The sequence below is a fragment of the Camelina sativa genome, chromosome 16 (genome assembly GCF_030686135.1).
Source record: "Camelina sativa cultivar CO46 ecotype springtype chromosome 16, ASM3068613v1".
In the NCBI taxonomy this organism is placed as follows: Eukaryota; Viridiplantae; Streptophyta; class Magnoliopsida; order Brassicales; family Brassicaceae; genus Camelina; species Camelina sativa.
The window spans coordinates 28154709-28182423 of NC_141895.1; the positions used below are offsets into that span (position 1 = coordinate 28154709).

General features: G+C 37.4%; 5 protein-coding genes and 3 pseudogenes across 8 annotated transcripts; 4 read left to right on the plus strand and 4 right to left on the minus strand.

Annotated features, from left to right (window-relative positions):
* Window positions 1-302: 302 nt before the first annotated feature.
* Window positions 303-1791, minus strand: LOC104754052 (F-box/FBD/LRR-repeat protein At1g80470-like; annotated as a pseudogene).
* A 1987-nt stretch (window positions 1792-3778) lies between these two features.
* Window positions 3779-6334, plus strand: LOC104752472 (DEAD-box ATP-dependent RNA helicase 35). The gene is made up of 2 exons (XM_010474620.3): window positions 3779-4852; window positions 5290-6334. Exons 1-2 carry the CDS (start codon window positions 3951-3953, stop codon window positions 6152-6154), a joined length of 1767 nt encoding a protein of 588 aa, XP_010472922.2. The 5' UTR covers window positions 3779-3950; the 3' UTR covers window positions 6155-6334.
* A 548-nt stretch (window positions 6335-6882) lies between these two features.
* On the plus strand, window positions 6883-7265 carry LOC109129635 (uncharacterized). The gene has a single exon (XM_019238140.2). The coding sequence runs from the start codon at window positions 6915-6917 to the stop codon at window positions 7143-7145; it is 231 nt and encodes a 76-aa protein (XP_019093685.1). The 5' UTR covers window positions 6883-6914; the 3' UTR covers window positions 7146-7265.
* A 543-nt stretch (window positions 7266-7808) lies between these two features.
* LOC104752473 (pyrophosphate-energized vacuolar membrane proton pump 1) lies at window positions 7809-12473 on the minus strand. The gene is made up of 8 exons (XM_087491612.1): window positions 11156-12473; window positions 10143-10717; window positions 9684-10063; window positions 9524-9610; window positions 9115-9445; window positions 8617-9027; window positions 8473-8532; window positions 7809-8382 (listed from the first exon to the last, which is right to left on the minus strand). Exons 1-8 carry the CDS (start codon window positions 11409-11411, stop codon window positions 8173-8175), a joined length of 2310 nt encoding a protein of 769 aa, XP_087347738.1. The 5' UTR covers window positions 11412-12473; the 3' UTR covers window positions 7809-8172.
* An 878-nt stretch (window positions 12474-13351) lies between these two features.
* LOC104752474 (glycerol kinase) lies at window positions 13352-16097 on the plus strand. The gene is made up of 4 exons (XM_010474623.3): window positions 13352-14000; window positions 14338-14559; window positions 14641-15607; window positions 15707-16097. Exons 1-4 carry the CDS (start codon window positions 13867-13869, stop codon window positions 15950-15952), a joined length of 1569 nt encoding a protein of 522 aa, XP_010472925.1. The 5' UTR covers window positions 13352-13866; the 3' UTR covers window positions 15953-16097.
* On the minus strand, window positions 15707-18639 carry LOC104752475 (diphthine--ammonia ligase-like; annotated as a pseudogene). The gene is made up of 7 exons (XR_761989.2): window positions 18311-18639; window positions 17957-18033; window positions 17654-17738; window positions 17343-17573; window positions 17200-17232; window positions 16616-17117; window positions 15707-16533 (listed from the first exon to the last, which is right to left on the minus strand). The product of XR_761989.2 is annotated as a diphthine--ammonia ligase-like (transcript).
* A 1421-nt stretch (window positions 18640-20060) lies between these two features.
* Window positions 20061-21939, plus strand: LOC104752477 (VQ motif-containing protein 11). 3 transcript variants are annotated; one of them, XM_010474626.2, is made up of 2 exons: window positions 20190-20845; window positions 21627-21939. In XM_010474626.2, the coding sequence occupies exons 1-2, from the start codon at window positions 20353-20355 to the stop codon at window positions 21644-21646; spliced, it is 513 nt and encodes a 170-aa protein (XP_010472928.2). In that variant the 5' UTR covers window positions 20190-20352; the 3' UTR covers window positions 21647-21939. The 3 variants fall into 3 exon arrangements, with proteins under 3 accessions (XP_087347721.1, XP_010472928.2, XP_010472926.2); XM_010474624.2 differs by lacking the exon at window positions 21627-21939 and adding an exon at window positions 21077-21146; XM_087491595.1 differs by lacking the exon at window positions 21627-21939 and having other exon boundaries at window positions 20061-21065.
* Window positions 21940-22202: 263 nt separating this feature from the next.
* LOC104752479 (F-box/kelch-repeat protein At1g80440 pseudogene) lies at window positions 22203-23593 on the minus strand (annotated as a pseudogene).
* Window positions 23594-27715: the final 4122 nt, after the last annotated feature.

Here is a 27715-nt window from a genome sequence, read left to right on the forward strand (position 1 = left end):
TTATTCCAAGTTAAGTAGAGAACGTAATTAAAAAAAAGGAATGTATAGGGTATATTGGAAGAGATCCGGTCGTAAAAGATATATGGAAGTCGGAAGAGATCCGGTTGTAAAACATAATATTGAAAAACAAGTGATAAGTCATATTACACCGGAGATCTCGATGAGAATTACAAGAGGTTTCATCAAAATTCAACTTAACCAAAAAAAAAAAAAAAAAACCCAAGTTCATCTACTTCCATAAAGTATTGGTCAGACCCAAGACCCATTGTCCACAAAAAAAGTCTAAAAGGTCTTACACTTGATTACTGATCAAGTATTTTTGGAATAAACATGTCTTCGTAGATCATTGGTAATAAACTGGATCCATGAGAAACAACCTCGTAAGCTGGATTTAGCATGACAACTTCACACCCTGTAGCCCGTTTTGGAATCTTTCTGACTTTATTGATGACGTTTTCGAAACTTTCATTTAGCATCAGTTTCTTCAAGAGTGGACACTTCCTTATAAAGTATCTTGCTAGCTGCATCTTGCTTGATGTCTTTGTAACTGTGGTTGGTACCTTCAATAGAACAAACTTGAGGGATGACTTGAAACACTGAGGAACAAATGTCCTGATGATACAACAAAACCAAGGAAAATTTAGTTCTTCATTGTTGGAAATGAATCTCAAAATGTAATTTACAAAAAGCAAAGGAAATGATGCACTGCGCACCAAGTCGAGTGAGTTCAGATTCGGGCAGTAACCAAGAAACGTTGCAAACATTTCCCAAGAAGACTCAGGCAACGAAGCATGCAAGCAAGACAAGTTAAAGAACTGAGGTAGCAAATCCAATCCGTAATAATCAGGGATCTTCTGTGTATCGAGAAAGAAAAAATGTCATAATTAAGAAAGTTGTACAGTCCAAATTGTTTGAATGAATAAAGCTTGATGCGTACCTCTAGCGTTCGAGCAGTGATTGTCATTTCACAGACTGTGGATATGGCTGTGAGAAAATCCTGTATCCTAGGTACATCATCATCCTCCTCCACATAAAAGTTAAGATCGATGTTCACCTTCGCATAAGGACCAATACTGTGAACTACGAATCTTTCAGATTGGTAATTGATGATACTCATATAACCGAGTTCGGGAGCATGGATTTCAACCTCAGGATCTCCACCTTCCTCACGCATAGACACTAGTTTGAAGAGTCTTAGTGACAGACAACTCCGAGATGATCATCAGGATGTGTGACTACGATTAACTCGTTGAGAGCTGAGCAGCTAGATATGAGAGTCTTAAATATGGAGCATCCGTCAAACTTGACCGCTTCGAGAGGCATAGTCTTGAGGCAAGGCAAAGAAACCAATTCTGATTTTGGAGGAGCATCGAAGGCTACACCATAGAGGGTTAAACTCACCAGCGTCGCACATGAGTAAAGGGAGAGAGGCATCCTCACCGAATCCGAAACACTAACCTTACTGACAAGGGTCAGATGAGAAACCCCACGGTTAACGACATCATCGATGAGAGACGCGAAAGAAGTGTCACAATGGTCTTCGTCGTTGGCATCATAAACCCACTTGAATCTCTGACATTTTGGTTAAGACTCCTCAATAAATGTAACAAAGTTAGTGGAGTCCAGGTCCAGCGCAGGAACATGTTTCCAGAGGTATCTCCATAGCTTAGACAAAATGCTAGTTTGAACAGAATCCTTGGTGGAGAGGTTCGAGAGGATATGACGTAGCAAATCATCGGGTAAACTGCTTATCCTATCAGATCGCCTCTGGTTTACAGAGGTTGTAGCCATGCCTAAACCCTAAAATTTTTACACAGAACACACAAATACTTTTTTTATAAAAATCAGCATGAAAAATAAAATATGTTTGGGATAAATCACAGAGTAAAGTATACTCACCACCGACTCTGTTTAGCCAAAAAGTATAGAGGACCTCCAGAGAAAGAAAGAAGTAGTCCTGGCATTTTAAACCGAACCGAAATAACCGAACCGAACCGAACCGATATTTTTGGTGTTCAGTTCGGTTTTGGTTATAGCGGCTGAACCGATCGGTACAATTTTTTTTTTTAAAAACCGAAATATTTCGGTTATTTTGGTTCGGTTTTCGGTTAACCGAAATTTTTTTTTCTTATTTTTTTTTTTTAATTTTTTTAGGAAAAAAACTAATAAAACTGAAATTTACCCTAAAATAACCGAATTTACCCTAAAATAACCGAAATAACCGAAACCGAAAAAACCGAAATATTTGAAATAAAATCGAAAAACCTGAAATTATCTCTAAATAACCGAAAAATCCGATTTTTTCATGTTTTTAATCAAATTTCGGTTAATTTCGGTTTTGAAATTTTAAAACCGAATTAACCGAGAAACCGAAATAACCGAACCGAAATATATTTCGGTTCAAATCGGTAAGATTTTCAAAACTCAAAAAACCGAAAAATCGAAATAACCGAACCGAATTCACCGAAATAACCGATGTCCCAGGCCTAGAAAGAAGTAACAGCAATATTTATTTAAAAGGGTACTTAAATTATTAACTGAGCCTCTGCCCTCTAGGTCTTTTCGTTGCCGGCGAGAGAAGTAGAAGAAGAAGAAGAAGACACGGAGGCTTTCTCTTAAAGAACAAAATGGTCAAGGTTGGTCATTGTAAAAAATAAATAACTGACCTTTCATTGACCTTTTTTTAATGGTAATTAATTTTCTTATAAAGAAGAACGCATGTTTAGAAGTTTTTACACATTTTAAAAATAATAATGATTATTGAGTTTAAATATATTTTTTCTTTGACGAAAAAGAGTATTATTTATTTTTAAATTAATAACAATTCAAAATTTTAAATATTTTTAATGATTATTTTTTTTAAATTTACAAAACATCAATCTTTGTGAGTCAAATAAATATCCTAAAATATCAATCTAATATTTTGTGAGACAGAGTAAGTATTAAATAGTGTGATATGATTGATATAATCTGAAAAGACCACACGAGAAAATAATGATTGCCAGTTTGCCACCATTCCTTAACCTTAATTTCTTCTTTATTAATGTCGAACAGTATTTTAGAGTTTGATGTTATTTCCTCCGCCTCAACTCCCAAGTTCGTGTTTTTTCTAAGTAGTTTTATAATATTTTGTGTTTATATAAATCATTGATTCTAAATCTAGAATCTTCATACAAAATTGAAAAAATGTCTAATAATCCAGGCTAAATTAATCAAAATTTCAAAATTTTATACTTTTCAATTAAAAAACTTACTAGGTTTTATATAAATAAACCAAAATTTAAAGCATTAAAATAAAATAAAAACTTCAGTAATAAATAAACATAACAATGAAGAAATCAATAATGATCAATAGTGTGATAAGATTGATATAACTATAATATAATCTGAAAAGACCAAACGAGAAAATAATAATTGCTACCATTCTTTAACCTTTTGGTTTTCCTTCTAATTAAAGGGTAACAGTATTTTAGATTTTGATGTTATCTCTTCCCTCTCAACTCCCAAGTCCCAAGTGCGTTATTTAAGTATATTGTAATATTTTTGTCTTCACAACTTGTCACTATAAAGTATAAACCAATTGAGACTCTTAAATGGGATTTGTAAATTGTAACTAACCGGAACCAGCTGCACTCGCCGCCAGATTAGCCGCAATCCACCGACCTCTTTACTAGTATTTTTTTACTTCGACGATAGGGTTTACAATGGGCCTACGGACCTTTAATGGGCTTAATAATTCTGTAACCCAATAAATATCAAAACCAGCCTAGTCTGCTCCGTAAGAAGAAATTCCGGGTCGGGGCATGGAGTGGTGACCCGAGTAAATTTATCTTCCTGCTCCGTAAGACAAAAAACCTAGAAACTAATCGTATGCGTTTCGAGAGATTTGCAGAAATTTGTTTGATTTGAGGTTTCGATTAGCCTTGGGGTCTCTGTGTGAAAACCCAACCATGGAAGATAACGATGATTACGTTGAGTATGTTCCAGTGGCGAAGCGTAGAGCAATCGAAGAGCAGAAGATTCTTCAGCGGAAGGGAAAAGCTTCTGAATTAGAGGAAGAAGAAGCTGAAAAGGATAAGCTCGCTGAAGCTAAACCTAGTTTACTCGTTCAAGCAACTCAGCTCAAGCGAGATGTACCCGAAGTCAGTGCTACTGAGCAAATCATCTTACAAGAGAAAGAGATGATGGAGCATCTTTCCGATAAGAAGACGCTCATGTCTGTTCGTGAACTCGCCAAAGGTATCACTTACACTGAGCCTCTCTTAACTGGCTGGAAACCTCCTTTGCATATTAGGAGGATGTCTAGTAAACAGAGAGATCTGATTAGGAAGCAATGGCATATTATTGTTAATGGCGATGATATCCCTCCGCCTATCAAAAACTTCAAGGATATGAAGTTTCCTAGACCTGTTCTCGATACGCTCAAGGAGAAAGGAATTGTGCATCCTACTCCCATTCAAGTTCAGGGTCTTCCTGTGATCTTGGCTGGGAGAGATATGATTGGGATTGCCTTCACTGGTTCTGGAAAGACTTTGGTTTTTGTGCTTCCTATGATCATGATTGCTCTTCAAGAAGAGATGATGATGCCTATTGCTCCTGGAGAAGGTCCCATTGGGCTTATTGTTTGTCCCTCTAGAGAGCTTGCTAGGCAGACTTATGAAGTCGTTGAGCAGTTTGTGGCTCCTTTAGTTAAAGCTGGATACCCGCCGTTGAGGTCTTTGTTATGTATTGGAGGTATTGATATGAAATCCCAGTTGGAGGTTGTCAAGGGAGGTGTCCACATCGTTGTTGCAACCCCTGGGAGGTTAAAGGATATGCTCGCCAAGAAAAAGATGAGCTTAGATGCTTGCAGGTATGACTTCTTTTTTTGGTTCTTTTCAATATGGTTAACCAACCTGATTGTAATATATGTTTGCTTCTTCTGTCTGGCCTGCGGTCTTGTTTGATCTTATATTCTCGTTTTCTGAGTTATGCACTTGGCTAGATTCTTGGGGTTTTCTGTTTGTTTGTGGCTTATTGTGCCTGTTTTGCTGTTTCTGGTTAACGGGAGAGATCAATAGAATCGTCTAGGATCTGTTAGCAGCTTAGCGCTTCTTTGCCATATATGTTCTTTATTGTGTGATTCGTTAGTGATTGTTTTGCTTTCAATAAATTTTCAGCACTCATGTTTCTTTCTGAATGCAGCTTAGCGTTTCTTTCTGAATGCATTTTTTTGTGCCATCTAACTTTAAAATCTAGATAATGTTGGATGAGGATGATGTTTACCTTCCTTTTTTTTCCTTATTATAGGTACCTGACGCTAGATGAAGCAGATAGGTTGGTTGATTTGGGTTTCGAAGATGACATAAGGGAAGTCTTTGATCACTTTAAGTCTCAACGGCAAACACTTTTGTTTTCTGCCACAATGCCCACAAAAATTCAAATCTTTGCCAGAAGTGCTCTGGTGAAACCTGTGACTGTTAATGTAGGAAGAGCTGGAGCTGCGAATCTTGATGTGATCCAGGAGGTAGAATACGTCAAACAAGAAGCAAAGATTGTTTACCTCCTCGAGTGTCTACAGAAAACCTCTCCACCGGTTTTAATATTCTGTGAGAACAAAGCTGATGTTGATGATATTCACGAGTACTTGTTACTGAAAGGAGTGGAAGCAGTGGCCATCCATGGAGGAAAAGATCAAGAAGACAGAGAGTACGCAATCTCTTCGTTTAAGGCTGGGAAGAAAGATGTCTTGGTCGCAACTGATATTGCTTCAAAGGGTCTGGATTTCCCTGATATTCAACATGTCATCAACTATGACATGCCAGCAGAGATTGAGAACTATGTGCATAGGATAGGACGAACAGGTCGGTGTGGTAAGACTGGGATAGCAACTACATTTATAAACAAGAATCAAAGCGAAACCACTCTACTCGATTTGAAACACTTGTTGCAAGAAGCCAAACAGAGGATTCCGCCTGTCCTTGCTGAGCTGAATGATCCAATGGAAGAAGCAGAGACCATTGCAAATGCAAGTGGTGTCAAGGGTTGTGCGTATTGTGGTGGTCTTGGGCATCGTATTCGGGACTGTCCAAAACTTGAGCACCAGAAGAGTGTGGCCATATCTAATTCTAGAAAAGACTATTTTGGCTCTGGTGGCTACAGAGGAGAAATATAATCCTTCTTTCCAATCATCTTTGTTTTTGGTCCCTTTTGCTAGTTATCTAATCTTCGCTGTTACCGAACTGTGATGTTTTTATGTTCCATCTTGTATTTCTACAGCTTTAAACTTGTGTTCTCGCCATCTGATTAAGAAACTCTGATGGTGTTCCCTACTATATATATACCTTTGCTATCTCTTATCCATCTATAACTTACGTAAAAAATAAACTCACGATTTTGAATCTCAAAGATTATTCTACTTATTATATAAATTGCTCTATGGCTAATTTGGCTTTAGAGTGCTGTTTCTCTAACTTTTTTCAGTCAAAACTTATTGGAGCTTGTTAACCGAAGTATATACAGAGCATCTTATTTATCCTCTGGTTGTGAAGATCTCCGCAACTGAAGCTTATCTTGTTGTAACTAGTTAGATTCTCTCCTAGATTTCATCTTTCTGTTTAAGCTCTTCCTATATATGTAATCGCAACTACTCAATATGAACACACGGAAATTCATCGACATAGCTCTCTTTTCAAAACTGATAAACTTTTTATTCAGTCAAAACTGATAAATTCATAATTTGACCATTACTGATTGAAAAACTGACCATACAAATTGAGACCAGACATAAAAGCAAATAAAACTTTGACCAATATTGATTGAAAAACAATGTAGTGATCACGGTCTTAGAGTTATAAATAGAGACATTTTCATAAGAACCCAATCATAAAACATACCAAAAAAAATAAAAAGAGAAGAAAAACTAAAGTAGAAAAATGGGGAAAGTAATAAGCATGGCGTTGATAATGATGATATTGGCAGTGATTGTGATAGAAGGCGAAGCAAAATCGGAGATAGAATGCAGTAGGATTTGTCGAAATCATTGTAAACGCACATCACCAGTATCAGAATGTGCGGCTTGTCGTAAAAAATGCTACCAATCTCCACCGGTTGCAATGAGAGCCAGGAACCGTGTCACAGAGTCGGAAGAACAAAAACGTCAATAAAATATATTATTTTTTTGATTTATAGATACAAATTATATGGTGATTTTTATGAATGTAGGTTCGTCCAAACATTTTAATATTTCTATACAACCATTTGATAATAAGATGATATTTTATGTTTTTCGTAATTTACATATATATAGAAAAACATAGCATATATGACTATGAGTAACAATGTGAATGAAAATGGTTGAATACTACGTAAAATTAGTTTGAGCAAAGTCTAATCTTATAATTATACATTATTAAAAAAAAAACATTTTGATGTTTAGAAAATCACGCAAATTCGAAAATACATTTTAAAAAAAGTAACTATAACACATTTTGTAACTTTAATAACTTTAAGTAAGTATATAATTAATTTATTTCAACTGAATATAATATAAATGATACTGTAATTAATTAGTAACTATGGGCCTACGATTTCAATTGAATATAGTAATAGTGAATCATAGAGTTGTGGGCTTGAGATTGTTGGGCTCCGTCAAAAGTCCACAACAAAACGTGGACACTACGCTATTACCAACACACGCGTGTATCCAAAATGCTTAGACTTTAAAACTCTATTTTTTAGCCTAATTACGTTTTCTAAAAGAAACCGGCGCGTGAAACAAAGGATGTAATGTTTTGTATTGGTTTGTTTTGTTTTAATTTTGAATCCACTTTTAGTTATTATATAGACGTGTTTTAGACGATCCATGATTTTTTGATTCATTTTAGTATCTTGTAGTTGTACATAATTTCTTGCAATAACTGGATTCTTGTTATTTAGTATTTTTATTCAATAAACATCTAAAGAGACCTGTTTTTTGCTGGTAAAGGAATCTATGATTATGAACTGCGATGCTTCTCTCAAGTACGGAGATAAGAATTTTCAGCAACTCTTAGACACAAGAGATTTAAAGTTAAATAAGAAGACTTTGACAGACTTAGGATCACTTGTTTGGTTGGTGAGCTTGCTAAACATCTAGATAGATTCCATTAAACAAAATTTAAAGCACCTCCTCTATAACCAACATGATTATATTTAGGAGAAGATCCTGAAGAGGAAACCACCATGTGTGGCGAAGAAGGGAGCAAAGACGAGAGACTCCACAGCCATTAGCTTGATCAATATGTTAAGCGACGGTCCTGAAGTATCCTTCAACGGGTCCCCAATTGTGTCGCCTATCACCGCTGCCTTGTGTGGCTCTGACCCTTTTGGTCCTAAGCTCCTCGCGTGCTCTGATGCACCCGCCTGCGCTTATATTTTAGCAATCATTAAATTTCTCTCATTTTTATTTTTTTTCAGGTTTTAATTCACTCATCTCTCAAAAGGCTTACTTACCTCAATGTACTTCTTGGCATTGTCCCAGGCTCCACCAGTGTTTGATGCAGATATCGCAATCTGTTCAAATACTCCCAACATCTCAATAATATGTAAAAGCAAAGAGAAGAAAACCGGAACCTCGCAAGTTTACTGGTTCATTACCTGAACTCCGGAGATAAGGGAGCCAGCGAGGACACCAGAGAGGGTCTCAACGCCGAAAAAGAAACCGACAATCAGAGGCGTTAGCATGACGAGGCAACCGGGAGGAATCATTTCCTTGATGGAAGCATCGGTTGAGATCTTAACGCAGGTTGCATAGTCAGGTTTTGCAGTACCTTCCATGAGCCCCGGGATGGTGTTGAACTGTCTTCTCACTTCTTCAACCATCTTAAGAGCTGCACTTCCCACGCTCTTCATCGTCATTGCAGAGAACCAATAAGGAAGCATTGCTCCAACAAGAAGCCCAATCACGACCTTTGGAGTCAACACATCCACTGTTTGTATTCCTGCTCGGCTCACAAATGCACCAAACAGAGCCAATGACACTAAAGCAGCAGAACCGATCGCAAATCCCTGTCATAACAAGTCACACAAGTTTGAGCTCTGTGGCTATATACATTGTATTAACACTGAGAAGGAGGAGGTACTGTTATGATATACCTTTCCGATAGCAGCAGTGGTGTTTCCAGCCGCATCAAGAGCGTCAGTTCTTTCTCGGATGCGGTGGCTCATGCCAGCCATCTCGGCAATACCACCAGCGTTGTCACTGATTGGACCATAAGCATCAATTGCCAAACCAGTTGCAATGGTACTGAGCATCCCTAGAGCAGCTACAGCTACACCGTACATTGCAGCAAAGCTGAAGCTAACAAATATACTGACAGCAATCGCAAAGATTGGAATTATGACGGATTTGTATCCAAGAGCAAGCCCAAATATCACGTTGGTGGCTGCTCCGGTTCTGCATGAATCTGCCACGTCTTGCACAGGGCTTCAAAGCACATAGAGACGTTAACTTGTCATCAAGAAAGAAACTGGCAATAAAAAAGAGTCAAAGTAGTTTCTTTACCTGTATGCATTGCTCGTGTAGTATTCAGTAACAAACCCGATAATGAGTCCAGCCCAAAGACCAACAGCAACACATAGAAATAGCTCCCTGCAATAATCAAAGTACTTAAAACTTGAAAAACGTTCACATACAAGCAAATGCAACTAGTCGAGAATCTTACCAGTTTTTCACAACTTTCTGTGTACCAAAGTTGAAGATGGTAAAAGAAGATGGTAACCCAATCCAGGACACTAGAGCGATCCCAACAGTCATGATAACCGTAGAAATGATAAGCTGGTTTTTCAAAGCCGGTTCAATCTCCTTGACTGCCTTAATCTCAGAGATATCGGTGGCAAAGAGGGTAGTGATCAAACAAACCAAGATTCCCATTGAACTGATGAGCAATGGGAACAACATGGCAGTAAAATCATGGTTGTTTCCAAAAGACGAGATAGAAGCAACAACAAGTGCAGCACAGGATGATTCAGCGTAAGATCCAAAGAGATCAGAGCCCATCCCAGCAATGTCACCAACATTGTCACCCACATTATCAGCAATCACCTGTGAAGCATAACAACTTAGTTAACCTCCTGAAAAGAGTCTCACCCCCATGAAGTTTGATAAAGAGGAATTGGCTTACAGCTGGGTTTCTAGGATCGTCTTCTGGAATATTCCTTTCTACTTTGCCCACAAGGTCAGCACCAACATCAGCGGCCTTAGTGTAGATTCCACCACCAACTCTACCAAAGAGGGCCATGGAAGAACCACCAAGGCCATAACCAGTGATAGACTCAAAAAGGCCTTCCCAGTCATCACCGTAGTAAATCTTGAAGAGATTGATAGTAATGTAAAGCACCAAGAGACCGTTTGCAGCGAGAAGGAAACCCATCACAGCACCAGACCTGAATGCAACGATGAAGGCCTTTCCTACACCTCTCCTTGCCTCCAAAGTGGTTCTAGCATTGGCATAAGTGGCAATCTTCATCCCGAGAAAACCAGAGAGGACTGATGTCACTGCGCCGAGGACGAAGGAGATGGTGCTGAAGACAGCAGTAGCAAGAGCAGGCTTGCATGTTCTCGTCTTTTCGTAAGTACAAGGCTGGCTCTTGGTGCTGAATCCCTCGACAGAACCGAGGAAGAGAAAGATAATGGCGGCAAAGAAGACCATGAAGACACCAACATATTTGTACTCGGTGAACAGAAAAGAGGTTGCACCTAAACACACAAAACATTGGGAAAAGCAAAATGTCAAATGACTCGTTTGATTAACAATTCAAAGCTTGAGACTAACAAATACATTCAAAACCATCCTCCTTCTCTAAGTAGCAATTTAGATTAACAAAACACGTGGGAGGCACGTGTAACAACACTCGAAGCTATGCAGTATGCACTACCAGACCAAATCCAAAACTAGATATATAGTTTCTTATTACATCTCTGGAACTGGAAAGATCCGAACTTGAAGAGTTAAAAAGACTAAAGTTTGGATTTGTTTCATCTTTCCGAAAGTGACAATTCCAGATTTCGAGAATTTTTTACCAAAGAATTTTATACTTTTTTATCCCACCAACGAAGACAATTTGATCTCTTAAAAAACAGAGCAGATCTAAAGAAGAGAGAGAACCGTAAAAGATCTAAACATGGATGTCTGACCTTCGGATATAGCGGTCTGTATCTCAGCGCACTTGGCCACGACGCTCTGATCGTTAACACCTTCCTCTTCCTCGATCAAGTAATCCCCGTGTCCATTCGTACCGTCTTCGGTAGAAGAAGGATCGCTACGATCGGCGGTGAGTTTCACGCAAGAGACAACGTACCACTGGAAAAGCGAGAACACGATACCCACGACGGCGCAGACCGGGACCAAAATCTCCGTCCAAAGCTCCGGTAGCAACGCCTTCGCCAACATCGCTCTCCTGAATCCTTACGCAAATCAAACAGAGAGAGAGAGAGAGAGAAATTGATATGCTTTGGCGAGAGAGATGAAGAAGGTGAAGTTGGAGAGGAAGTGAAGCAACTCGGTGGCATCGTGTCGGTTTTATAAACAAGTTAGAAGAAGAAGAGTCCTGTCTTGTTTGCTCCCATTGGGATTACCTACGCTTATGTCCACGCTTTCTTACTATACACCGACTTATATGAACCATTCAATTTTAAACCAATGACTTGTAACGTGTTAATTAGTCTTGAAGAATTTATCGCGGTGGATAGGCTTTATTGTCAGGTCACATACACGTGGCTCAGACTCAATAATAAATATATTTTTTTAAACCTTTTTGATTTTTCTTCTCATAAAAAAATATAAATATTTGGTCTATTTTGGTTTCAATCCTGCCAATGAGATCTCTATTTGAGGATGGATAGGTTTGCTGATTTTGGAAATCAAAATATGTTCTGTTTAGTATTAGTCAGATAAACTCGGAAAAAAGGAAAACAAATAAACTATTTCCATTTAAATTATAGGAATAATGAGTCAATGTGAATTGCATAAAAGTGGTTAGTCTAGTCATCATCACTATATTCTGTTCTAGAATATATAGAATATGATTAATTCTAAATAGATAAGGAAACACTCTCATCTTTCTTCAACTTACGTGGCTCGACGTTTACATTCATACGATGATAAGGGTCACGCAAAGCAGATTCGAATATATCGAGAAGATTAGGTAAGCTCGCTCCCAATCAGAGCCGATTCTCGAACGGATCAAGACGGTACAGAAGCGGTAGGATCACCATTGGTACGTCTGAATGACTCCACAATTGGACCGCCTACCTTTCGTTGGAGTCAGGAAGACAGCTACCGCCACCGGATGCAGCGAGAGACGGCGAAAGGAAGCAACCGACTAACATACAGAGTGGAAAGAGAAAGAGGGAGATTGGGAATTCTTGAGTTTGGTCATATGGAAACATGTTTTTACGAATGAAACCAGAATTGGAAATATTTGTTAAATGAAGCATTTCGTAATATCAGCTTATCATTTATAGACGTTAACATCGTATTCATATATAGAGAGTTCCTAAAGTTTGACTGTGGTTATAGATTTTTATATTAATATATAAAGAAATTTAATCAGTGGACAAAATCCATTATTCTATAGTAAAAATGTAAATTAATATTTACTATATCTACTTCCACCCAAAACTCTTTCAACGACATTATCTTTGGTCCATATTCTTATGAGCTCTATATAATCTCCAAGCCACATCGATTGTTTGATATTTGCGCCAAAAATCATAGATTCATAATACCACTACGATTATAAAAAAAAGAAATACATCTCAGAATCATATTGTATATAACATCAAAGGAAAATAAAATCAGAATACAAAGGATAATTCAAAACAAACGATAGATTCCTTAAATATCTTAAAATTAAATTAGTAAATAACATACAATAGTTGAGCATACGATGATGATGATGTTCCGTTTAAGTTGGTTGATGATGTAAGTGAAGTGGTAATGACAAAGTGATTTGTTTGGTGGTTAAGCATTTGACAAAGGCTGTCGCAATATCAATAAGTCGAAGAAACAACAACTAATCCTAGTCTTTACAAGATATTATATATTATTGGTAAATCAGATCACCAATGTTTGGTACATTACGAATTAAATACGAGCAGTAATCAATATTAGTAGATAACCCTCTTTTCCCTTTTGATCTAAAGTTTATTATCCATATATCTTTAAATTAAGAAAACTAAAGCTACTATATATATATATTTATAAAATAGCGTCAGACACAATAATTGGCGTATAAATAAGTAGTGTATACAACTTAAAATTTTGGATTGATTATACTGATCTTTTTTTTTTTTTAATATTTATGTTCATATGTATAACAAATAAAATTCAACTTTGTCGGAAAGAAAAAACAATACTAGGATAGGATCATGAGCATAGAGTTTTAACCAGATCTGTGAACACGGACGGAGACAGATCACGAGTTTGTCAAAGTCAACGGATAGAAACGGTTACAAGAGGATCGAATGAGAGAAAGACACGTCGCAAGAGTAGCTGAATTTAAGCTAGGGGTGATCTCATAATCTTGACCAAACCACCAATGGAAAGCTTAATCAATACAGCATCATCTAATCCGGTGGTGCGTGCGAGTAGTAAATGCGTAATAACTCTGTATTTGGATAAAATAACAAAAACTGGGGGGTGAAGTTTCCAACAAAATCTCTGACCCGATTCAGTTTTTCTATTAATCAATCAAATCGTTCCCATTCTTCCTTTATATCCACCTTTTTTTTTATTTCTATCCTCAACGATCTTCTTCTTCTTCTTCTTCTTCTTCTTCTTTAAATACCTTGAGAAGATAAAAACAAGAAAGCATTATTCACCTTTGCCAAGAACAAAGAAAACAATGGCAAAAGAAAGTGGTTATATTGGATCAATCGATCAAGGAACCACCAGCACCAGATTCATCATTTACGATCATGATGCTCGTGCCGTTGCTTCTCATCAAGTCGAGTTCACTCAGTTCTATCCCGAAGCTGGGTATTAAAACCAATCTCTCTCTCTCTCTCTCTACCTTCTTCTTCATGTATTCATTGCTTATGGAATGAGACTTATTTCTATTGCATCTTCTTTGATTGGAAATTTTGTTTTCTTTTTTTCTTTGTGCGTATTTCCAAATTATTACATTCTCGGATCTCTGATTGATCTGTCCGTATTTCAGTTTTGGGACTTGTTGTTTTATTTGTCCTCATCTCCAAGATTCATGGATCAGTAGTCTCTAGTCAAAATCAATTTGAATGACTTCTCTTGTTTTGTGGTATCTCTAGTTGTTTTTTCATATTTTCTCGTGTTTTTTTTTTTTGGGGGGGGAACGAAGATGGGTGGAACACGATCCAATGGAGATTCTGGAAAGTGTGAAAGTTTGCATTGCAAAGGCTCTCGACAAAGCCACCGCCGATGGACACAACGTCGACGGTGGCTTGAAGGCCATTGGCCTTACAGATCAGAGAGAGACTACTATCGTTTGGAGCAAATCCACTGGCCTTCCTCTCCACAAAGCTATCGTCTGGATGGATGCTCGCACCAGTTCCATCTGCAGGTTTACATGCCTCTCTTCCTTTTTAACATGGTTTTGCTAAACCGTGTGCTCTGTTTTTTTTTGACGGATTTGGTTTCACAGGAGACTAGAGAAAGAACTCTCGGGAGGAAGATCTCACTTTGTCGAGTCTTGTGGCTTGCCAATAAGCACTTACTTCTCTGCCATGAAGCTGCTTTGGCTCATGGAGAATGTCGATGATGTCAAAGAAGCTATCAAGAAAGGTGATGCCATCTTTGGCACTATCGACACATGGTTGATCTGGAACATGACTGGCGGTGTGAATGGCGGTCTACACGTCACTGATGTCACCAATGCTTCTCGCACCATGCTCATGAACCTCAAAACCTTAAACTGGGACCAGGACACTTTGAAGACTCTTGGCATATCAGCTGAGATCTTGCCTAAGATTGTCAGCAATTCGGAAGTCATTGGAGAAATATGCAAAGGTTGGCCTATCCCCGGTATCAAGATTGCTGGATGTCTTGGGGATCAGCACGCTGCAATGCTGGGACAAGCTTGCAAAAAAGGCGAGGCCAAGAGTACATATGGCACTGGCGCTTTCATTCTTCTCAACACTGGAGAAGTGCCTATCAAATCAGGTCATGGACTTCTTACCACGCTGGCCTACAAGCTCGGGCCTCAAGCACAGACAAACTATGCACTGGAGGGTTCGATTGCCATAGCAGGAGCTGCTGTTCAGTGGCTAAGAGACAGCCTTGGTATAATAAAGAGCGCCTCTGAAATCGAAGATTTGGCGGCAAAGGTAGATTCTACAGGAGGCGTGTACTTTGTGCCAGCGTTCAACGGTTTGTTTGCTCCTTGGTGGAGAGAAGACGCCCGTGGTGTATGCATTGGAATCACGAGGTTCACCAACAAGTCTCACATTGCTCGGGCTGTTCTAGAGAGCATGTGTTTCCAAGTGAAAGACGTTCTCGACTCCATGAACAAAGATGCAGGTGAAAAGGGTTCCCTGGATAACGACAAAGGGGAGTTCTTGCTCAGAGTTGATGGTGGTGCCACAGCTAACAACCTTCTGATGCAGATTCAGGTATGATCGTCTATCTCTCTTCTCTTTTCTGCTCGTATGAATCTGACGATTATGACGATTAAACTCATTCTCTTATCTCTCCTTTCGAACTGGTTGTAGGCTGATTTGATGGGAACCCCGGTGGTGAGGCCTGTGGACATAGAGACAACAGCACTAGGAGCAGCATACGCAGCTGGGCTGGCTGTGGGATTCTGGAAGGAAGAAGACATATTCGAGTCAGGAGAGAAGGCCAAGAACTCCAAAGTGTTCAGACCGGCTATGGAAGAAGGAACCAGGAAGAAGAAAGTGGAGTCTTGGTGCAAAGCGGTGACAAGAACATTTGATCTTGCTGATCTCTCTATCTAAAACTTGAATCATTTGATATCTTTGTTTCATTATCACAGTTGGGATCTCTCCGTCTTACCACAGTCACATTATGTTTAACGTCTTATATTCCTATATATGTTGGTAAAACCATCTTTGAATGATTGAAAGTGAGATTGCATCAGCATCAGAATAGGACATGAGAGGTCCTTTTGGTTTTGGATACTCAATAACTTTATTATCTAACTGAGGCATGAACACTTTTCCACTCGTGAGATCTGGTGGAACAACGACTCCGATATCCAAAATTTTAGTCTGTCACATTCTCTTCTCACCCAAAGGATAAACAACCAAGAATGTATCGAGTATTGTGACTCATTCAATCTGTCAGATACATATATAAGAAGTTGGTTCCTCTCTGATTGTTTCGTGCGTGATGAACAGAAAACCACAAAGAGTATAACTGATGAAGAGATTGAGCGGTTAAAAGACTCTGCTATTGCCTCGCTGTTAGTCAATGCTTGATTAAGCTCAGCAATTGCGCCTTCGTTTCGAAGATTCATCATGGGAGGGTCAAGTCCTAGTTGTCCAGACATATGAACAACACTCTTGTGCAAAGTGGCCTGAAGTAGATGATATTGAAGTAACTGAGTTTGCTAATCAATTTGAAGCTTATTTAGAAATCAATGAGAAGAAATTATTCACCTGACTGTAAGTTCCAATGCAGCTAGGTGTCCAGCAAGATATACTTTGGACATGGAGAACTCTGTTGCTTTCGTCACTCGCAACTAAAACCTCAACATAAGCTTTTCCAAGGCCCGCTTTTACCAAAGGAAGTTCTATTGTACTACGTGAAGGAACACCGAAAGGGCACTTATCTTGTGTGAGAAATTTCACATGTCTCATTCGCCACAGCAAATCCACTCAAGTTAGAGATATAAAGATGAATGTACAATACACTCTGCCAGTTAAACCCAAACATTACTCCCATATTTCTAAGTGGAGATGCATTCAGAAGCTTTAGAACCAATGTAACACAAATAGATATATGAAGCCATACATTTTTTCTTTTTGAGAAAAAAAAAAAAAGATATATGAAGCCATAAAAGAGAACTGTGGCATACTCTTTTAACTTCAAAATATATGGTTCCATGAAGGCTAAGTCTTTCCCTAGATGCTTTGAGGGATCTAACCCTATTGCCGCGACCTGTTAACGTGAAGCAAACCATAATTATAAGAAGATGTTGAGGTTAATAGTAGCGGGAAAATATAACAACAACCCTTAATACCTTGACTAAGATACCTTTAATCCCATTTGCTATCTGCAAGTAAACAAGAAACGAGTTAAATAAAACATATCTGAACGGAAAAAAAAAAAAAAAAGAAGGGATTGAAATAGGCTTGAATGTTCTCTTTTTCTGAAACAGTTTACCATTTCATGAAGAAGCAATGTCTGATCTTGTTTCCACAAAAATGCCAAAAGAAACAAGGCCCAACCTTGAACAAAAAACTCTCCACCGGGCAGCCGTTGATAGTCTGATGCAATCGCACTAGAGGATACAGCAGTGATGGAAGGGTATCTGTCTCTTCAATTTCACTTAACAACACAAACATATCTTCCACTTCATCATCTGGATTCATTTGGTAGCTAAGTTTCTGATGCCTGCAAATAAAACTCCTCAGAAAATTATTCATTAAATCAAAGCCTTGGGAAACTCAAGCAGAAAGCCTAACGCTTCTCACCTTGGAGGTCCACGGATTCTTCTTCTGAACAATAATGGCACATTCATACATTCTGCATAGCCCACTATATTATCTGGTGGCCTACCTGAAGAAGGTGCAAAACAAAAAAACAGAACTTAGGATTCCAACAATATCATAAAATCCTATATAAATCATTCTTACTCTCAAAATATCTAACCTGATTCTTCTAAAGAAGAACAACCCAGATTTACAAATCATGAAAACATTGACCAGATTCACAGAAACACCAATGAGGATAGATAAAAAAAAAAGGTCCAATCTTTCAGAAACAGAGAATCTTACAGTTTGATACATACATATAGCTGTCCAATTCATCGACCGAATCATCAACCGGCAACAAAATTAGCCAATGCCACGATCTGTGGAAATACAAATCGGCAAATAGCTAAAAAAAAAGAAAAAAGATATCGAACTTTTGAGAGACTACTGAATAGGGGAGAGAAGGGCCTAAATCTATATCCACAAATTTACAGTTAAAAAACACTGAGACTACGTTTAAGCCGTCAAAACTCCTAAGAGTTTATATATTACTTGTACCAGTAGAAACACCAAACATGACACTACTGAGTTCAAGCTAACACACACATATCGACCACAGACAGAAAAAAAAAAAAAAAAAAAAGACACAGATAATACCTTTCTCTTCACATGGTTAATGGTTTCTTTGTCCCTTATCAAAACTACTCTGAACCAGGTCGCCAGTGGAACCAACCACCTCTATCTCGAACAGAATTAGGGTTTTTCTACGCTTCCCAGGGAATCAAAACGACAAATTCCATGATGCCACACTTCGAATTTCTCGATTTCTTTACACATGAGACCAAACGCTCGCCGACGACGACACTGGGATTCGAAAAGAATCCCAATTTTTGAACTGTTCAATTCAATCAAACAATGCTCTGCTAATCAAAACTCCTGAATTTTAATAATAAAGTCTTAAACACACAAAAAAAAAAAAAAAAAAATGAAAAGAATCGTGTGTTCCCTCGTTGTTTAATTAGTTCAACTAATAATGGGCCTCCTTAGGCCTTGCTTCTTATTAAACATATGGGCTCTTAACGAGTCCTCCATTGGTCTCTACGTTGTTGACTTTCTTTTTTTGTCAACGTGGGGATCAACTTTGTCCTACTTTTTTACTTTGTTAGATGATGATATTATAATGTATTTAAAAAATATATATATTTATACAAGTTTTTTTTTTATAATCCTTTCAAGTTATTTCGGTTACTAGTACAAAAATTTAATATCTGATAGCTTCATCATCGTTAGGGTGTTAAATAATTGAGTGGGATACCTTTCGTTAAAAAACTTCCAAGCAATTAATATGAGTTTTTTTTCTTCTTACTTTTCTATCAGTTCTCACTGAAACAACGGAGATTCTAAGTAAAAAGTGGACAAATGAGAGAGTTGTAAATATTTTATTCAAGCCACAAAAAAAAAAAAAAAAAAAAAAAAGAATAGAGAAGGTTTCAATGGAAACACAACAAAAAAGTTCAAAGAGTCAATTGGAAGCAAAGCTAAAGAACGAAGAAAAAATCTTCGCTTTTTTGCCCTACTTCCTTCACGCAACCTCTAATTAAGGCCATTGTTTTTTTTTTTTTTTTTCAAATCGCTTTTGTATAATAGTATTGAACATATGTAATTAAGTACATAACATACCCATTTTCTTTGTCCTAATATGGTGTAATCTCATCTTATACGTTTCAATAACAATATAATATGAAGGTAAGAATGAACAAGTAAACTTAAGTCACAATCTCTAACAAAACAGCAACAACATCAACTTTATCGCTTTGTATGTATACTCAACGACGTACGGGGCTATATATATATATATATTTATATCTAAATAATTCATTATATTTTGTTTTTCACTTTTTCAAAATTTGAACCTCCATAAATTTTGTAGGGGGACGTTCTGATGCACTTCTCGTCACTGCATTTATTTCTGTAGGGGGATTCAAAATTCGAAAAATATTATCATTTCATGGACCGAGTGGTAATTATATGCTTATTAACAATCTTTGTTCTTGTGTTTTTTTTATATATAATTTTTTGTATTACATATCAATGCGTCAACCACGACTAGGTTATAGTTTACGAAAACAAGATATATTTAACGTTAGTGTACAAGAATATATAATGTGGAATATTAGACAAGTGGAATGCTTTGAAAAAACAGTAATTAAGTTGCTTGCTGAGTCAACAAAGAACCGACTAAAATGTTTGATTATCACATACTATTCTTCTGTGATGTTCCCAGGTACTAAATTGGCAATACTTCTAATAATGTATAGCCTAGGCGTTGACTTTGAAATTTATAATCATCCCAAATAAAGTTTAAATCCGTGTATCGAACAAACAAATTAGTGAATTATTAGCAACTAAACAATTTATTTGTTTTTTTAGTCAACGTATGAACTAAAAGTTCTAGACGTGCAAAGTCAAACATCTTAGCAACTTTTGTTAATGACTAGTAACATTTAATATGTTGGCAAAAAATGTCAATAAAAAAAAGACACACACAAGAGGGTCTTCTTTAAATAATTGCGTAGTAGGCAGACGAATGTCTTTTAGACAAAAACAAAAAACGAAGCAAGTTTCTCTTTTCTTCTTCTTCTTTTAAAGGTTTCATTCAAGTACACACATCTCTTTTCGTGTCATCTCTCACAACCACCATGAGCAGCCAGCAGCACCATCAGCCGCCGAGCTACGCCACCGACCCAAACACGATGTTCGTTCAAGCAGATCCCTCCAATTTCCGCAACATCGTCCAGAAACTCACGGGAGCACCACCGGATCTCTCCTCCTCTTCTTCTTCCGCTGCACAACAGAAGCTTCCATTAACCCCGAAAAAGCCAGCGTTCAAGCTTCACGAACGACGTCAATCATCCAAGAAAATGGAGCTGATGGTAAACAACATCACAGACCCGAACGACCCTTTCAGCCATTTCCACCGAGGGTTCCTCGTGTCTCCGGTCTCTCACCTCGACCCATTCTGGGCGCGCGTGAGTCCACATTCAGCGCGTGAAGAGCAACACCACGCGCCACCGGAACAGGAAGAGCAAAAAGCCATAGCCGAGAAAGGGTTCTACTTCCTTCCGAGCCCGAGAAGCGGCGCCGAGCCAGCACCGGAGCTTTTGCCACTGTTTCCTCTTCGTTCTCCTAACGGTACTAATCATCGGATTGAAGATAATTATCGCAATTCTTAACTTATTAGAAGACCTCTCTCTCTCTCTCTCCCTAATCGTCGTAATTTTGAGTTTTAGGCTATTAATTAATCTTAAGTTGGTGACACGTGATATTATTATTATTATTACTGCTATTGCTTTTTACTATTTTTGTTAGGGCTAATATCTGTTTTCATTTAACCTTAGGCTTTTTCTTTCTTTTTTTTCCTAGCAAAGGTCAACTATTTCGGCGCGTGTAGTCCATCCACTACCTTTTAGACTATAAAAATCTTATTTTCATACGCGGCAATTTTACTTACATTAAGTCTAAGGAAGACATCATTTCACGACAATGGTATTATTGTCTTTTATATTTTTTTGAACTACGTGAGGGTGAGATCCAAAAACGCACGCTATGTACTACTAGTCTCGAATTTTAAAATTATGTATAACAAAAAAAAAAAAAAAAAGAGGATACTTTAAGATTCACTGTTCTAAATTTCATACATTATATTTGACAAGTCTACTATATATCAAACGTAATCTTGTATCTTAAATTTTCCTTCCAAATACGATCAAGTTGATGATGTATGAGGAGGTGAATGAATAATGAATAGATAGGCTATACATTACAGCAACATAGGCCGACTCATATAATAGATACAAAAAATATGTTGACTTTTGGGTTAAGAAAGAAGCTAAATTCTCTGTGGTGATAGGGTACAGTGTAACAGTGCTCTCCAATTATAAATCTTCTTTTTTTGTGTGTGTGTGTAATAAAGCTGCCAGCCGTTGGATTTAATGACAAAGCTGTGACGCAGAATGAAGCGGCGCCTATGTCCTCTGCAGATTCAACGGCTACGCTTCAATTCTCCTGCTAAACATATAATGCACCTTTTTTTATTTTTCTTTTTATTACGTGTGTGTGTGTATGAAAAGAGATGATAAAATTAAATAGATAGATGTTACTTGTAACAGAGGGTGTCTCTGCATCTATCTTTAAAGTCTGTTGTCAGTCTATCTTCGAACTCTGCCCCTCAGGTGTAATCCATATTTCAAACCCTCTGCTCATATCCTTGCGGTCCATTTGTCCTTCATCATTTACATAACTCTCTCAAGTCCCATCAGAAGCCCATTTATAGATAATTTGGTTCTATTTGGGCCTCACGTACAATCTTTTTTTTTTTTAATAGGGCTATCCTATGGAAAACCCATCATTAAAGTTCTTCAATCAATACCACCACCAAATTAAAGTTCCTTTGAATTAAATTTCATAAAAGGTTTATGTAGTAGATCTCGAAAGCTTTTATTTGTTTGTATCATTAGGTATACAAAAATAATTAGTTAACGTCACACTCTGAACGAATAAATACCATATTTAATTATTAACACTAATATATAATATCACAACTAAACTTCTTCTTTCTTTCGTTATCACGAAAAGATTTATACATTAACACACGAGAAAATTGAATGGATTTGTTGGGATTTAGTTAGGTCCAAACTCCAAAAGATTGGAAAGCTTTTTTGGTTTTCATATTAGACTTGCAAGAAGCAGCCAGCTTGAACGTGACCAACATGTGTTTCCAATTGTACCCACCGAGAGCTACTTAAATCACAGATATACCCTACGGTGGCTTCACCGTATCCAGCCTTGCCGCTGCCGATCACAACCAGCTTCCCCGGCCTCACCGCCACGTAAGTCACATTGTGCACATCAGCAGGGATCTGGCCCACTTTATGCCACGTGCCGTTCATAAACACCATCACGTCGCCGCGCCAGCACGCGTACAAATCCCCGTTTTCTCCGGCGGCGCAGATCGGCGGGCTAACGGTGTCGTCGAGGAAGCCATCTTCCGTAAGTGGACCCCACTGCCACGTAGACACATCGAACGATTCTGATGTTACCGAACTGCCCTTGTTCCTCGGTGGCATATCCGCTGATGACGTGGAATATGCCAGCGTGGAAAATAGCTTTGCACTCGTCTCGTTCGCGCGCCATATCCGGCAAGAACGTCCACTTGTCTTCTGCCACGTCGTACACAATTGCTGACGTCAGTGCAGATTTCTCTTCGTCGTGTCCACCCGCGACCAACACCGTCCGATCAGAATCGGAAGCGCATCCGAAGAAGGATCGTCTTACACCTGGCATGGTCGCCCCCACGCGCCATTTGGAGGTGAGGAAACTGAAGACGAAGACCGAATCAGAAGCCTGCCACGTGACCGGGTTAAGCCCACCCAAGACGATTAGATCCGACCCGACAGAAACCAAACTGCAGAACAGAGGAAGTCCGTTGGATTGACCCCCAGGGAGCGGTGGAAGCAACGTCCAAAGACCCGACCCGGATTCGAGAACGGCGATCCGGTATTCAGGGGAAGCGTGAATCTTTAAAGATCCAGAGGAGTCTTTGTCGTGACGACGAGCCTCAGCCTGTGAAAGAATAAGAAGCTCTTGGCTATGGCGTGAAGCTTTTCGCTGCTGTAAGAAGTCAGAGAGAGAGACTTCACGGTTCCAGCCTCTGCAAACGGAAGCTATGGTAGGGAACTGCTTGTAGGAGGCGCGTAGGAGACACTCTCTGGCTACGTCGTCGGGAAGATTAGGGATGAGTTCCATCACGAAAGTGTCAAAGATTATTAACTGAAGCTTTTTTTTTTTTTTTTGTGTGTCGAAAAGTGTCAAAGAAAGATTTAGATGAAACAGTTAAATTTAGTGAAAGAGGATTTTTTTGGATAGAGAGAAGGTTGAAGATGAAGATGATGATGATGAATGGGGAAGAGGAGAGTGTGCCGCTTTATAGATAGTTTGAGTTGAGGATAAGTGTCTTTGTTTCTAGAAACTCTTCTTTGATTCATTCATTCATTTCGGTATTTTTCATTTTTTGTTTGCTTCTCATAATAAATAATTCAGGATTTCTTTTTTGTTTGACAAATACACTACTTGGTATATTATTTTTCGTTAAGGTTATTTTATGTATTTTTCTTTTAATGTTTAAATGAAAGATAACGGAATTTGAGTATGGTGCAAAAACGGTTAATGGTTGTGGAGCTTAAAGATAGAGACTTCGATCGAATCAATTGGGACCAACTTGACGGATGTGCTCTTCATCTTTTTCTTTTTTTGTAGATAATATTTTGTTTTGTGATATTCCCTAATTCTAACTGTCAAATTTAGTAATGAAGCTTCCAAATTCCAGCCAACAGCAAAATACATCCAAACATGATAAGGATACACATGGACCATGGATTGGAATGGTAGCAAATATAGCGAATTAGGAAGCCTTTTGGACTTAAACACTGATTTTAGACTCTTTTTTTGGATATGTTGTTTCGACATGTCACTCTTATATATATGTACTGCATGCTATATAGACAGCTGTCTAAGCTAAGTATACACTTACTAATGTACAACAAACAAGAATGAATTCATTTATCGTAAGTATAAGTTAAACTTAAAAACACTTACACATTAAAAGATTGTACTTTCTGAATGTACCTTCTGACACTATCTATATTTTAGATCACACCCTTTCTTTTCTCATATATTAAAATATTAATCGGACCACACTCTTTTGCTTTTACGTCCATGTCCTAATTCTAAACAACATAACTTTATGGCAAACCAACAACAACAGCGAAAATTGTACACTAGGTCATGCATATATATATATATATATATATATATATATATATATATATATGTATTCTACACATACATACGATGGCAAAATAAAATGACATTCGTATACGAAAACTTGATGAATAGTTAATATAACAAATATATAGACAATGACTTCAAAACACAGTGAGTGTAGTCGTGTAGAGGGTGGTGAACCAAAAAAATAGTACAACAAGAAGTGTAGTTATTATAAATACATATAAAGAAGGGGGATCACTACTACGAATTTGTTTCCTTCTCACATTATGTGGAACATGATCCAATCACATAACAGCGTTTAGAGATTAATTTCTAAAGTAATAAACTGTAAGATATGAAAGAAATAAATACTAAAATCCAAAATCCAGCTTAAAATTAAGCTAATGTTTTGGAGTCTTTCCTCCCAGATTCCCTTCTAGAATGTATTTTCTCTAACCCTTCTAGAATTTCCTTGTTTATAAAAAAAAATAAAAATCTTGTTTTTCATTTATTTTATTTCGCTTGTTGTCTCCATGTGTGAGTCTATCATTGGTCGGCCATAAACAATTGGTTGTTGAATTGTTTTTTAAACTATTATCGATGATGTTTGATATATGATGGTTTTTAGGTGTTTTTAACCATAATATAAGTTTTATTTATAGAGTATTTTTGATATTTTTAGAGTCTTTTGAATTTTTATAAGATTTTGGCACGGATGGGTCGAAATGGAGCAAGTTGGATCGTTGTGGAGCATTTAACCGGAGGAAATCAATTTGGAGTCTGATTATATGAAGAGCGTCGATCGACACCACATGAGCATCGGTCGACACCCATGTAAGACGAGACAAGTCTTCAAATTTGGAAGTTTTACAAAGTTACCAAACTTTTCCATATTTGCATCATTAGTCTCTCGACGTGTTTTAGGAATATAAATAGGTTTTTTAGGTCATTGGTTAGACCTAAGCTTTATTTTTTTTTCCTGCAACTTTTGAGAGCAAAACCCTGAGAGATTTTTAGAGACCTTTTGGAGAGAATAATCAAGACTCCTTCAGAGCTAAGAGTACACTTACTAATGTACAACAAACAAGAATGAATTCATTTATTGTAAGTATAAGTTAAACTTAAAAACACTTACACATTAAAAGATTGTACTTTCTGAATGTACCTTCTGAGTAGCCCTGGGCAATCAGTGAAAACCGATCAAACCGAACCGATCAAACCAAAACATTCGGTTTTTGGTAGTGAAGGAGAGAAGAGAAGTAAACCGATCGGTGAATTTATTTTAGGATTTTGGAATTCGGTTTTCTCGGTTTGGTATCCGATTACCGATCGATTTATTCGGTTAAGGGGAACATGATATAAATACTTAAAACCCTAGATCTAATGCACTAATGATCGTAGAAGACATCTCGCCTCCTCTCCTTTACATTTGCTTCTTCTCCTTCAAGTAAACAACTTATACATCTTGATCTTCTTAGTTCTTGTTTTTCTCCTCTTACTCTTTTCATACTTATGCTTCTTCTAAATCGAAAGCTTTAATTCATACTCAACAATGGCAGCTATGACCGAGAATCTCCCTCAACTCAATCCGCCTTCGATGAATTTACAATGTGAGGTTCGTGTTTGATTATTGGGTCTCACCTGCCTTTTTCATCTAAATCTTAAACTTCTGATTATATCTACTGATTTACTTGTTTTCTTTCTTGTTTTAGTGAGAATGTGAGAAATAGACTCATCACTTCATCAGCCTCGTTCAAAGCAACCTCAAAGGTGGTATAGGGTGGTCGAAGATGGCTAGTCGGAGATCGCCGTTGATGTCACCGTCACAGCCGCTTGAGCGGCAGCTCATATCTTTTTGACTCAAAACCCTACCATTTGATTGGGTTGGACTATTAGTTGTATATTGGGCTTTAATTGTATTTTGGGCTTTCGATTGTATTTGTAATGGGTTTTTTTAGTGGATTTGAATTTGTAATAGAGTTAATTTTCATTTTTTAATATGTAAACCGAAATAGAAACCGAATAAACCGAAGAAAACAAAATTCGGTTCAATTTCGGAACATAAATTTTAGTCAATAACCGACCCGAACAAACCGACTTCCGAACCGACCCGAACTGAATTTTAATTCGGGTTTATTCGGTGAGATTTTTAGAAAACCAAATTTCTCCAAAACCGAATAACCCAACCCGAATGACCCGGTTAAACCGAACGCCCAGGTCGGGTTTGATTATCTGATTATATGAAGAGCGTCGATCGACACCACATGAGCATCGGTCGACACCCATGCAAGACGAGACAAGTCTTCAAATTTGGAAGTTTTACAAAGTTTCCCAAGTTTTCCATATTTGCATCATTAGTCTCTCGTCGTGTTTTAGGAATATAAATAGGTTTTCTAGGTCATTGTTTAGACCTAAGCTTTATTTTTTTTTCCTGCAACTTTTGAGAGCAAAACCCTGAGAGATTTTTAGAGAGCTTTTGGAGAGAAGAATCAAGACTCCTTCAGAGAAGATTCAGAACTCATTTCCTTCTTCTTTAATCTCTTTCTTAATGCAATTTATTCAGAAGATGCTTTGTGTTTCATTGATTATGTATGAGTAGATTTGCTTGTTAGGTTTAGGGTTTCTCATTAGAGATTTCATGGATTATTAGATCTGTTATTATTTAGGGTTCATTATCTTTCTTGTTTTTCATCATAGGTTGTTATTAATGCTAGATCTTTGATTAGTCATCTGGATTTAGATCTTAGGATTATGAATTGATATAAGAATATAATTGATTTTCCTGATAAAACCTTTGGTGAGCAAAATTACTTCTTGCAAAGAGATTTGATTTAGTAATTTTGTGAACTTATCTAAACTTGATTTTATTGCTGATTTTTAACCTAGAATTTTACAAAGAGATTTGGATTTTCTGGTTTTAAATTTAGATAATATTTGCAGTGAGAACTGATTTATTTTACAATTATGTTTAGAGTTCATTAACGATGCTTAATTGTTGAATCCTGCTTGTTTAATTAATTGATCTAATTTCTCATGATTTCCTGAGAATTTCTCTAGGCCTAGCGTTTCATTCTTCTGAATTTTACAACTCTTTATTTCTATTTCAACTTGCAATTTAATTACAATATTTTGGTTTAGCATAATTAAAAGATTATTAAATCTATTGTGTAAATCTGGGGTCTTTGTGGATTCGATCCCTAAGTACTACAATTGATCTCTTAATTTGAGAAAGTATCT